The sequence below is a fragment of the Rhinoraja longicauda genome, chromosome 11 (assembly GCF_053455715.1).
Source record: "Rhinoraja longicauda isolate Sanriku21f chromosome 11, sRhiLon1.1, whole genome shotgun sequence".
NCBI lineage: Eukaryota > Metazoa > Chordata > Chondrichthyes > Rajiformes > Arhynchobatidae > Rhinoraja > Rhinoraja longicauda.
Window position 1 is genome coordinate 43,947,241 of NC_135963.1, and position 13,516 is coordinate 43,960,756.

The 13,516-nt window shown below is 41.5% G+C and overlaps 1 protein-coding gene across 1 annotated transcript in view; it reads right to left on the reverse strand.

Moving 5' to 3' along the window:
- The window catches only part of cachd1 (cache domain containing 1), a 163,274-nt gene that overhangs the window by 16,735 nt on the left and 133,023 nt on the right, over positions 1 to 13,516 (reverse strand). Inside the window, exons 15-22 of the mRNA XM_078407508.1 lie at positions 13,327 to 13,508; positions 12,403 to 12,513; positions 10,958 to 11,080; positions 10,518 to 10,617; positions 9,415 to 9,531; positions 4,380 to 4,540; positions 1,185 to 1,271; positions 134 to 250 (exon numbers count right to left, since the gene is read on the reverse strand). Of these exons, the coding sequence (XP_078263634.1) occupies positions 134 to 250; positions 1,185 to 1,271; positions 4,380 to 4,540; positions 9,415 to 9,531; positions 10,518 to 10,617; positions 10,958 to 11,080; positions 12,403 to 12,513; positions 13,327 to 13,508 (998 nt within the window). The remainder of the gene's footprint in view (positions 1 to 133; positions 251 to 1,184; positions 1,272 to 4,379; positions 4,541 to 9,414; positions 9,532 to 10,517; positions 10,618 to 10,957; positions 11,081 to 12,402; positions 12,514 to 13,326; positions 13,509 to 13,516) is intronic.

Genomic DNA, 13,516 nt, shown 5'->3' on the forward strand with positions numbered 1-13,516 from the left:
CTCAAAGTTTTGGTGAGCATCAACCATGAAGGAACAACCCCATGCCGGTGACATCTGTTCCAAACAGAAAAAAAATAACAGCAAAGCACATTTCATGCCACAAATGTATGCACTGTAAGTTAATTGGGGTTACCCGCTCAATGTCCTTTGGCTGCATCTGGTGTTAATGCACTGGGGGAGGGTTTCTTGTAGACTGGGGTCAAAGGCAGCAAGAGTCAGAGGCTCCTGGTGGACTTCACAACTTGGATTCCTGTTTTATTAAAAAACAAAATAAATTATTCACGACTCAAACATTTGCAGGCATACTAATTAGTAATTAAAATATTATTCCCTCCCACACATTTCTCCCAATTAGTGCTAGAGGTGGTGATTTCTTTCCAATGTTTTGTTCTACAATGAGTTTTGACAAGCTATTCCATTAAAGAGAGCAGAAGAACAGAATCCGATCTTGTCCTGAACACATAAATGGACATTAATGGTCCACAACAGCAGCTAGAAATTCATTTCTCCTTAACACAAGGATATTGAACACATAGTTACAGCCCACCCAACTCAAGTCACAACCAATGTTGCTTAAGCAAATGCAAAAGAAGATAAGACCAGCATTTATTCTTTAACCAAATCTGCCCCTGGAGAAGCTGGTGGTGAGTTGCCTTTGAGGCTTCTGGTTATGGTACACCCACAATACTGCTGGATAGAGAGGACCATAATTTAGATAGCAGCAACAACGAAGGAATAACAACAAAATGTCAAGTCAGGATGGGATGCAACTTGAGTGGGAATTTCCATCCTCTGACTGCCTTTGTCCTTTGGATAGGTAGAATTTGTACGTTCAGAAGCAGCTATTGGAATAACCTACACAAATAACTGCAGTACAAGACCAGAGCCTGGGTACTTCAGATAGTATACACTGCAACTTGTGGACTGATGATAAAGACAAAGAATGTGGATAAGATACTAATTGTGTTTCTTTGCTCTGGATGGTGTTAAGCTTCAAACATTATTGGGACTGCCCAATCCAGGCTAATGCAGAGTATTACTCACTCACACAAAGAGAACATTCATACATCTCACAGAAAATACTGGAGGTCAGGACTGAACCCAGGCTAATGCAAACCATGCTATCACCCAAGGATTTTACCGAGACAATTCCACATTAAAAAATAATTTGGGATAAATCTTACCTGCTTTCTGCATTGGTCAGGTTGCCAGTACATTCATTCACCTCCAGGGGGCATTCACAGGGGCACTCACATTCATTTTGTTCCATTCTAAATAAATTGTTAGAAGGGAACATAATTATCAGTCCTTCAACAACTTTTTGAGTAGGTACACTTGTTTCTCGTGTCCAATGAAAAAACACACAGTTCATTTTAATCATGGCAACACAGTTTTACCCACCCTCCAAAATATCTGCCCAATATCCTGGCCAAACTCTTCCAAAGCAGCTTGTAAAATTTAATATCAGTGACGGTTGAGACATGATAACTCATTTGCTGAATAATATTCTTAAGATGCTGAATGTAAGAATATTATTTCTTATAATAAAGGAATATTGCATGAATGTGCTACATCACATTTGTCCCATTGTCATAAAGAACCATGAAATATTTTGTTTACATTTGAAGTGTAAAGCTAAGTGTAAAAACACAGGAGTTATGCTGCGGGAAAGAATACCTGCCCCTTGGGGATTATAAATTTAAACTGCAATTTGAAATAGAGCACAGGAAATCAGGAAATTCCAAAGGATCCTAGTTTTGTGAGCAAGAGAGGGTTGGAAGGTGTGGTATCCGGATACTATCCGCAATTGGTTGTGCAGCTCAAATCCAATGTTTCCTTACAATCTGGCATGTAAACAGATGCTGAAGGTGAAGGCCATTATCTATGCCCTCAAAAATTCAACAGCGATCAACATTAACATGGAGTTATAGATGGAGGGTGCGAGTGAATTCTTGCATCTATTTATATTTAAAAGTTTAGAGAATCAGCGTGGAAATAGGCCCTTTGGCCCACTGAGTCCACTCCGACCATCAATCACCCATTCGGACTAATTCTTTATTATTATCACTTTCTCACCCACCCTCAACACATTAGGGAGTAAATCTGAATTTTAATCTAAAGTATTCCATACCTGATAAGTGAGGTTGCAAAGTTTCATATTTCATCTATATACTAAAACTCTCGTTTGTTTGTTTGTGATCGCACTACAGCCAAAACGGTACACGATAGCGTGACAATTTTAGGCCCACCTTATTCACCGTCATTGCTTTAATGGTAATGCAAGTAGTTTTATTGAAATTGGTGTTATATTTTTTAAGTTATTCACATTTTAACGTTTAAATCTATCTCCCGGGGATGGAGTGGGGGGGGAGGGGGAGGGCAAGAGGAAGAGGGAGGGGAAGGGGAAGACAGAGAGGGAGGAGGAGGGGAAGGGAGGGAGGGGAAGGGAGGGAGGGGGGGAAGGGGAGGGACGGGAGGGGGAGGAGGAGAGAGGGAGAGGGGAGGGAGGGGGGAAGGGGGGAGGAGGGAGAGGGAGAGGAGGAGGAGGGAGGGAGGGGGGTGGAAGGGGAGGGGGAGGGACGGGGAGGGGGAGGAGGGAGGGAGGGAGGGGGAGGAGGGAGGGAGGGAGGGGGAGGAGGGAGGGAGGGAGGGGGAGGAGGGAGGGAGGGAGGGGGAGGGGAGGGAGGTGGGAGAGAGGAGGGGGGAGAGGGGATTGGGGGAGGCGAGGGTGCTGCACCAATGCAGGAGAGATTTGGGCCCAATGGGTCCACTTGGTCTAGTTGTGATATAAAAGGAGGCCATTAGGACAATTGAGTCTATGCTAACACACAAAGAAATTCCATTCCCCCGCTAATTTTCCCTGTAACCTGTTCTCCGCACATTTCTAACAACTCTACTACAGTCTGAAGAAGAGTCCTGACCCGAAACGTCGCCTATCCATGTTCTCCAGGAACTGCCTGTTGCACTAAGTTACTCCAGCACTTTGTGTCCTTCTTTGTAAACAAGCATCTGCAGTTCCTATAACTTTGTTCACCCACCATTTCTTACTTCTTTGGGATATGGGAGGGAACTCAATCACAGTTTAAGAATAAGGGGTAGGCCATTTAGAACGGAGATGAGGAAAAACTTTTTCAGTCAGAGAGTTGTGAATCTGTGGAATTCTCTGCCTCAGAAGGCAGTGGAGGCCAATTCTTTGAATGCATTCAAGAGAGAGCTAGATAGAGCTCTTAAGGATAGCGAAGTCAGGTGGTATGGGGAGAAGGCAGGAATGGGGTACTGGTTGAGAATGATCAGCCATGATCACATTGAATGGCGGTGCTGGCCTATTCCTGCACCTATTGTCTATTGTCACACAAAGAGAATATTCATACTCCTCACAGAAAATACTGGAGGTCAGGGCTGAACCCAGGTCACTGCAGCTGAGAGACAAAAGTGGAGATTGTGGTAGAATGCAGATGATGAAGGGAAAGCTGGATAGAGAGTGAGACCAGTCAAGAGAGTGAGGGACAATAGATGAGTGGGACTAATACTCAGAGGATTTGAAGGCAGAGACAAGTCAAGACAAGGAAGGTGAGCGAGAAAAAGCAGGCAAGGAGGATGGCAGAGACAAGTGTCAGGTGACTAGGAGTTGCAACTTCCTAGCAGCAGGAGTCGATGCTTGTTACCTGCTGTGTGAACAGTTGCTCAGTGAGGCTCACATGGGTTTTACCTGCACCTTCATGCCTCAGTTAAGTACGAGTACAGAGGATGGGCGAGGGGTGGCAGACAGATGAGTTAGAGGGGGGAAGGGAGTGGGTGGACAACATTAAGAATCCAACCTCTGGGATGGGGTGGTGTACATGGTAGAGATTTTATTACTTTATTGATTTATCACTAGAGAAACAGAGAATGGTTAGACCTGACATGTAAATATGCTAGTGAGTGTTAAAATTTGGTATTTCTTACCGGTTACCATTTTACACCCCAAAATTATTAACGCAATGGCATTAAATACAGGATGTTTCCGGCACATGCCTGTTTATTGAAGGTCACATCTTACCAAATTGCCTGGAGATATTTCTAAAATTATTTGTATTTCAAATACAGATAACACAACAAACATAACACAACAAATTATTTTCAGAAAACCCCATTTAAACCACCTTTCTTTCATTTGCAGGTTCATTAACTTTGCTTTTGCAGAATTTTACACTATTTCAGAGAATGCTCAGTTTCATTTTTTTGGCCAACATATTTCCCAAGCTATCTTCAATTATTTGCATGGTATGGTATCTGATAAGAACTATTAACTTTATTAACTGCTTACTATAGTGTAACATCACACCTTCCCCAATGATATTAGTGTAAAATTCTATCCCGTTAAGTAACAGATCACTGACCTGTGACAGTTCAGGCAAAGTCTGTCCACCATACTGCAAGCGCAGAAAGCAAGTGCATCGCATGTTTCGTTAACAATTCCAAGAAATGCATTGGTGCCAGGAATTCTGGTCAATCGGTACTTCGAACAGTGGCTACCATGAACAAGGTTGGTCAGATCACCCTATCAAAAGAAAGTGCACGATATCAGAAAAACATTTTTCAATTAAGTTGGGTCAAGGGGTTCGAACACTGCACAATGCAGATCGGGCCCTATATCCAATCCGAGGTTCAGGGGACTTCTATTTGGGTGCTATACTTAGCTTCATCACTCCTGGCTGATAAGGCAAGTTTGTATGGGATCCCATTCTTGCTCATATAATTCATTGACAAATGTAAAACAATTTTCAGGCCTAGTTCACATTATATTGCCTCAGATGCATATTCTAATAGTCGCATTTCACACACCACTCATGAGTGTGGACATGCATGTGCAACACAAAGAAAAGGGAGAGATTAAAGGACTACCAACCTCATCAGTGGGGCTAATGGTAGGTAACTAAAAAGAGAACATTTGTAGACCAATATCATTGAAAACAGCATTCAAACTCTGATGAAGGAAACCTGGGATATACGGTGCTTGCAAGAGATAGCCTCTGTAGCATCATATTACACCATGTCCATAAATCAGTACTGCAGCATGATGTAATGGGTGAAGCCTTTTCGTGAATGAGCTGGCAGTAATATTCAGTGTATGCATTAGATGGACGGTAGGTCCATGACTTGCTGGGGACTTGGAAACTCAATCTAGAACAGATGGATCTCCTTCCTCACTATTGTCCACATGATTTTACGTAATGGTATCCAGAAATTACTTTTGAAGCTTGTTGTTCTACAGAGCAGCCTCTGTATATAGTAATCACCTGTCAATATTAGGAAAATTCCTGTTTGACTGCAGATGCAGTTGTAAAATAACCAGCCATTTGGCTCATCTCATCTCTTAGGGAACCTGTTCCATTTCCAACCCTATATTTGTTTCCTCAGCAAAGAGGATTCTCATTATTGGCAAACAAGGGAAGAAAAAAGTTACAAATTGGCTGGCAATGTTGCTGAAACATTAATCTCAGCCTTGGCTCTGTAATTAAATCCTTCCTTTGAGGTCAGTACATCATGGACTCCGGCCACATTCGCTGGACTTGAACACAAAGGTCTGATCTGTCAATCCAGTGCAATTCTGTGCTGTTAGCACACCATCACTACTTGCAGGTGGAAAGCAAAGAAGGCCCCACCTGCCTTCTCAGGGGGAGATAAAAGATCACATGGCACTATTTGTCGGGCAATCTCTCTACTATTAGTTTGGTTTAGTTTAAAGATACAGTGCGGAAACAGGCCCTTCGGCCCACCGAGTCCGCACCAACAGGCGATCCCCACACTCTAGTACCATTCTACACACACTAGGGACAATTTATGACACCAAGCCAATTAACCTATATACATTGACCTCCATAATGTTTGGGACAAAGACCCATCGTTTATTTGCCTCTGCACTCCGCAGTTTGTGATTTGTAATAGAAAAAAATCACATGTGGTTAAAGTGCACATTGTCAGATTTTAATTAAGGCTATTTTATTACATTTTGGTTTCACCATGTAGAAATTACAGCAGTACATAGTCCCTCCATTTCACGGCACCATAATGTTTGGGAATCAGCAATGTCATGTAAATGAAAGTAGTCATGGTTAGTATTTTGTTGCAACGACTGCTTGAAGTCTGTGATTCATGGACATCACCAGTTGCTGAGTGTCTTCTCCGGTTATGCTCTGCCAGGCCTGTATTGCAGCCATCTTTAGCTTATGCTTGTTTTGGGGGCTAGTCCCCTTCAGTTTTCTCTTCAGCATATAAAAGGCATGCTCAATTGGGTTCAGATTGGGTGATTGACTTGGCCACTCAAGAAAATGACCATTTTTTAGCTTTGAAAAACTCCTTTGTTGCTTTAGCAGTATGTTTGGGATCATTGTCTTGCTGTAGAATGAACCGCCGGCCAATGAGTTTCGAGGCATTTGTTTGAACTTGAGCAGATAGGATGTGTCTATACACTTCAGAATTCATTATGCTACTACCATCAGCAGTTACAATAGACAATAGACAATAGACAATAGGTGCAGGAGTAGGCCATTCAGCCCTTCGAGCCAGCACCGCCATTCAATGCGATCATGGCTGATCACTATCAATCAGTACCCCGTTCCTGCCTTCTCCCCATACCCCCTCACTCCGCTATCCTTAAGAGCTCTATCCAGCTCTCTTTTGAAAGCATCCAACGAACTGGCTTCCACTGCCTTCTGAGGCAGAGAATTCCACACCTTCACCACCCTCTGACTGAAAAAGTTCTTCCTCATCTCCGTTCTAAATGGCCTACCCCTTATTCTCAAACTGTGGCCCCTTGTTCTGGACTCCCCCAACATTGGGAACATGTTATCTGCCTCTAATGTGTCCAATGTGTCATCAATGAAGATAAGTGAGCCAGTACCTTCAGCAGCCATTCATACCCAGGCCAAAACACCCCCACCACCGTGTTTCACAAATGAGGTGGTATACTCTGGATCTTGGGCAGTTCCTTTTCTCCTCCATATTTTGCTCTTGCCATCACTCTGATATAACTTGATCTTCGTCTCATCTGTCCACAAGACCTTTTTCCAGAATTGTGGTTGTTCTTTTAAATACTTCTTGGCAAACCGTAACCTGGCCATCCTATTTTTGCAGCTAACCAGTGTTTTGCATCTTGCAGTGTAGACTCTGTATTTATGTTCATGAAGTCTTCTGCGGACAGTGGTCATTGACAAATCCATACCTGACTCCAGAAGAGTGTTTCTGATCTGTCGGACAGGTGTTTGGGAATTTTTCGTTATTATAGAGAGAATGCTTCTGTCATCAGCTGTGGAGGCTTTCCTTGGCCTGTCAGTCCCATTGCGATTAGTAAGCTCACCAGTGCTCTCTTTCTTCTTAATGACGTTCCAAACAGTAGATTTTGGTAAGTCTAAGGTTTGGCTGATGTCTCTAACAGTTTTATTCTTGTTTCTCAGTCTCATAATAGCTTCTTTGACTTTCATTGGCACATCTTTAATCCTCATGTGATTTTTTCTATTACAAATCTCAAATTGTGGAGTACAGAGGCTAATAAATAAATGATGGGTTTTTGTCCCAAACATTATGGAGAGCACTGTACCTGTACGCCTTTGGAGTGTGGGAGGTAACCTGAGATCCTAGTAAAAACCCACACAGGTCACAGGGAGAATGTACAAATTCCTTACAGACAAGCACTCATAGTCAAGATCGATCTCGGGTCTCTGGTGCTGTGAGGCAGCAACTCTACCGCTGCATCACTGTTGCCCTGAGAACTATTTACAGCTGAATTGACAATGCAAACATTATTGTTTTTAAATCAATTATGGGGTGGGGGTATGACTGGCAAGGATAATATTTAGTCATGGAGCTATGCAGCATGAAAACTGGTCCTTTGGCCCAACTGTCTACGCTGATTAAGTGCTTAACCAAGCTGATTTCCCTTGCCTCCATCTGGCCTGTCTCCCTCCATACCTCTCCTAGCCATGCTCCTTCCTGTCCATGTGTTTTTTGATGTTCACAAACCAGTGAAATTTACCTCTTGTAAATTCAAGTTTTCTTTCTCTCCTCAGTGCCCTTGGTTTGGTGCAGTCTTGTCTACTCCCAATTCCCTTTCCTCACTCCTACACTTTTCCCTAGAGATGCGTCGTGTCGGACTGATCCACCCAAATCCCATCCGAATCAAGCCCCTGCAGCTGGTCCTGCACCTACACTACTACATTCACAGCGCAGCCTGAAAAAATGTTCCAGTGAAAGAGAACTCCTACCACCATTACATCCCTTGATTTATTGTGCCACGAGAAACATGCAGAAAGCAACAGCAATACAAATAAGGCTTCAGTGCCCAAAATTAAACAACTGACTACATTGGTGCGGCAGCAGAGAAATCTCACACCTCACACCCTGCAACATCCAAGAACCTTTAGTAGGTTTGTCCAGCCACCCCGGTGCAAAGAATGAGGATATTTTAAAATATTTGGGACATAGTTTTATGAAGTTGTGGGTGAAGTGAAACAAGAGCACATTAAAAGGTTGACAAGGAGCTAAATTTTAATTTCAATAATAATAAAAATCATTTTCAGGCTTGGAAAAAAATTATTAGGATCACCACAATTTGAAAGATTTGAACTTTATTTTAAGAGCTTTCAATTCACACATATGAATAGCATTCAAATTTCAGAAAAGGGCCGATTGATTTGGTTCAATTTCCTATATATATAGAATTTCCAGGCTTATCTTTCAAATAGCACATTTCATTTGCCACATTTCAGAATTTTCATTGCATATGTGGTTTAAAAACAAGTAGAGAATCCGATCCATGTGAAGATTTAAGGGCTGTTCTTAAAAACAAGTAGAGAATCCGATCTATGTGAAGATTTAAGGGCTGCTCCTACTTTCTGGCAGCAACCCAGGCGTTACAAAATCATCCAGAATGGGTTATTTATCCCTGGGGACTTTTCCTGGCTTCACTAAAAGTCCTCCCTGATCCCCTACAATTGATCCTCAGTGACCTCTTAGATCTCTTCCTGCACGTCTGTCAATCTTGTAACAGCCGCCTTCCCAAAAATGTCTTTCCCTTTCCCAAGTACCTATAACAAAAACCTTCCCTCTCCTGATCTCCACTCCAGATTTCTCAGCAGCCTTTAAATCTGCAACATCACCACCTACAATTGTGTCTCCAGTTGCTTTTCAACAACTCCAATCTTTCATGGGTGCATGCCAACCTCATCACCATGCATCTATACCTAAATCTATCTCACTAAACCGTACCTATTACACCTAACCTATTCTCAGCTTTCTCCTCACCTCTGCTATAGTGGGAAGTATGTTCCCTGTGAATGTGAGAGTTAGCTTGTTCTGACATACAATACCCTTGGACACAGTGTACTTGGAGACTGAGAACAATTTCTAAACCGTGCTGTTTAAAAGCAGACTTACTACAATGCTGGTGTTAAATTTGTAGAATCGTTGTACTGTCCTGTCACTGAAGCTGTTGCAAAGATTTTTTTTCACAAAATTGGGATGGTTTAGAATGTCATTCGCCACCAGAGGTTCCTGATAGAAAATAAAGAAAATATTTCCTTTTAATTCTACTGGAAAATGGTGGTTAGCTGTGTAGCTCTATCTGACAGCAGAACAAGCAGATATATACATTTCATGACTGATTCTACACCCTTAAGAGTTATCATTAATGTTATTTTTTACAATTCAGAAATGCATGTACTGATTAGCACCTAAATAAAATTGCCGATTTGGGTACTTATCTGCACAAATGCTTTTAGCTGGTAAGTGCATGTACTGTAGTCTCTTTTTGGGGCACATTCCATTCCCCAATGATTACAAGGGGGTTAATTAGCTCTCAGAGCCACTGCCAGACCCTAAGTACTTAAATCACAAACACCATCAGCACTCTTCCAATCAGAACCACTTAAAAGCATGAGCAGTGCAGACCAATAACAGAGACAGCTATGGAGACACTGTTTTAGCCATCTGCATTAATTCCAGTGCAGATCAGTGAATATATTTACATAACATGTACCACTTTTTAAGGAAGAAAAGCAAGCACAACAATATATGAAAAAACACTAACATACTCAGCTGTTAGTCTTACTACTTTATCAACAAATTATTAAAGTGTTGACATATAGAGGTGATGTACACGTATGCGTATTGTGATCGTATGCTCCAATGCTATATTTGTTACAGAGATGCACGAGATTTATCTGGATTTCCAATCTGGCTTGCAGCTAAAGCAATGAATCATAAAATTGGGTTTTCAATGTCTCTGAGAATATCCAAGTCCCAATTAAGAGGCAAAACATTGAAGAACCCATCAATTAAACAGCCCAGATAGCATAATTTAGCTCTCAATTATAGCCAACTGATAAATAATTTCACCACATTTTTCTCAAAATTCCCAAACATCAACTACCTACTCCATTGATCAACTAGTTCAAACTGGCAGATAACAGTGAAGTTCTGCTGTATTAAAAAACAAAAACTCGGCAAAGCTCAGTGCTCAAGTGACTTTTTTTCCTTACCTTGTGTGTGATGTGTTGCTGCTCCACAGGTGCATGGCCTTTGGGGTCAATTAGAGTTGGATGTGCCAAGAGATAACCTTTATCCTCCATGATAAAGCACCTATTGACAGGAAGTAAATATGTTCAAAGAAACTTTTAACAAAACAGCTAATGGTCTTATGTAACAACCTAAAAAAAAACATTTTACAAGTTATAATCAGAAAACAATAGCAGTAAACCAGATAATTTAAAATAGGTTATATTTTAATAAAATTTGCAGAGTAAACATGCCAATCTGAAGAGATGAAGACGATCTTCCATTGATAATAGAATCTGCACATCCTTCTGCGTTAACTATACAGTTATTCAAATTTATTAAAATGCCAAACGATAGCCACTGAAAAATGTCTGTTATTCTTCTTTGTGCTTTACTGAGTTGACCTTCCCTCGGTTAGAATTACCTGATTTTGTTGCCTCCATCTTGATTGCAGATGGGTAATAAATCCAAAAGAACCTTGTAAAAGTATCGCAGGGTAAAGTCCACACCCATCACTGCCACGGCATGTCCCGGTGCCGAAAGGGACCTGGGGAGGAAGTTCAAAAGATGATACTTTTATATATTTGTTTCACATGTTTACCTGATCAATAGTTCCTCTTGAATTTTTTTTTGCATTTTGCTTTCCATCTCAATTTTCTGATAAATCAATCGAAAAATAACCTCCATTCATTCAGAAATAAACAGACAATGAGGCAAGCAGATTGTATGTTCACAGTAATACAATCAACTAAACTATATTTCAACTTTCTACATTTTTCATAAAAAATTAACAAGCTGGTGTAAAATGAAAGTGTTCACACTTCCATAAAAAGATTTGTTCCAAAAACGGCTCAGAAGTTTCTGACAGCGGCGGCTCCTTAACACCCACTACTCACCCATCTGCCAAGTCCATTATTACCTTCAGCAAATCACCCAATGAGACATTCCTGGGAGTAATTGTTTCATTCTTGATCATCGAGCAACCCTCCCACAAATATATATCCTAAGACATGGTAGGACATAAAACTAGTCACATCCATGGAAACTTTCATTGTTGTGCGAGACAATAACCAGCCTCACACAGCCACTCCTCTCCATTAAAATCAAATGAGCTGCAGTTTTTCTAGTGTTAAGTGTTGGGAAACACCAGTGCTCCACCTATGGATCCTAAGAAAGGGCCCAGTGACTGAGCATAATTGGATGACTTCAATGAACAATAAGCCTGGTGCTTCCGGTCATTATGGAGTCCTAAACTCAAGAAGGAAATGCTAATATATAGTTTCTCTCGTCAAATACTGCCACATCTTTTCTGGTACAAAATCAGCAACTTGTACATTCTTAAGCAACATAATTTGCAGATGTACACAACAAAACTGAATGAAATTAACACCTCAATAGATAGAACATAGAACAGTACAGCACAGGAACAGGCCCTTCGGTGCATGCCAAACACAAAGTCAGGTTAAACTAATCTCTTCTGCCTGCACGTGATCCATCTCTCTCCATTCCCTACATCTCGATGTGCCTATGTAAAAGCCTCTTAAATGCCACTATCATATCTTCCTCTACCACCATCCCCAGCAGCATGATCCAGGCACCCACCACCCTGTCACAAAAGAAAACCCCTGTTCCACACATCATCTTTAAATTTTGCCCCTCTCACCTTAAATCTATGCCCTGTAGTCTTTAACATTTCCATCCTGGGGAACAAGGGTCTGACCATCTACCTCTCATAACTTTATAAAGACTTTATAGAGATCAGGTCTCTCTTCAACCTCTGTCACTCCAGAGAAAACAATCCAATTTGTCCAACCACTCCCTTTAATCCAAGCAACATACCAGTAAAACTCTTTAAAGTCTATACATTACCTGGAAGAATGAATAGTGTGGCTGAGTGTAACAACGTAACCAGCTCCTCCAACATCCAGATATGGGCCAGTGAAGGTAATCAGAGCTGGGTTTGCCAATGCATGGAGATACCTTGCAATAACAGTACAATTTCACAGAATTAGAAAAAAACTTTTCAAGGCATGAATTAGAAATACACTATTGAATAAAATGCAAAATATTATTTTTCCCAGCAGTTACGTTGCGCCATACCAAGCTGCTCCCAGGGTTTTAACTAATATTTTTCCTTAAAACGTGATCAGGTGCCACTTAATTGATAATATCTCTTGTGTAGGAAAGAACTGCTGACGCTGGTTTAAACCGTAGGCACAAAATGCTGGAGTAACTCATCGGGACCAGGCTGGAGAGAAGGAATGGGTGACATTTCGCCACAGTGAGCACAGTCCCTTCTTCAGAGTGAGAGTCAGGGGAAAAGCTTGGCAGATGGGGGGGGATAAAGGCTCGAGATGAAAAGGAGGGGGTGGTTGGGAGCAGTGTCAAAACAGAATGGCTTAAAAGCACTTTGTTGACTACAACAGCAACTCTAGTTGTGAATGGGAGCTTGCTACACGTGGGGGGGGGGGGGGGGGGGGGGTTACACGAGTTGTCCTCATCGCAAAAACAATATTCAGCATCTTTTATGTTGCATGTTCAAGTAGAAAAACAAGGAACCACGGGAACCACTGAATTTAAAACAATACAAATAAACCAACAAATAATGTTAGATTCAGGATCAGCAAAATAAGTTGTTCACACCATTAGCACAACTAACATCATTAATCACTTCAGTGTTTAGGCAGACTCTGCTCACGGTGGTGAGAAGCAAGCATTTTTTTCTTTAAAAAAAAAAAGCTTTACTTCAGAGGCTATTGGTATAACTCTTCCTGTGGATCCTGTAAAACTCACCACTGTCTCCTGGTGGGATCAAATGCTTTATCCATGAGAGAGCCGGGGTAAATCCGAAGCACCCCATTGGGTGTTGCTATGTAACGACGAACAATGTAACTGTTCAGGATGCCGATTTCCATTTGTGACATCCATTCATCTGTTACGTGACTGGTAGCCATGACTTCGTTTCTGACAGAGGACTACACAC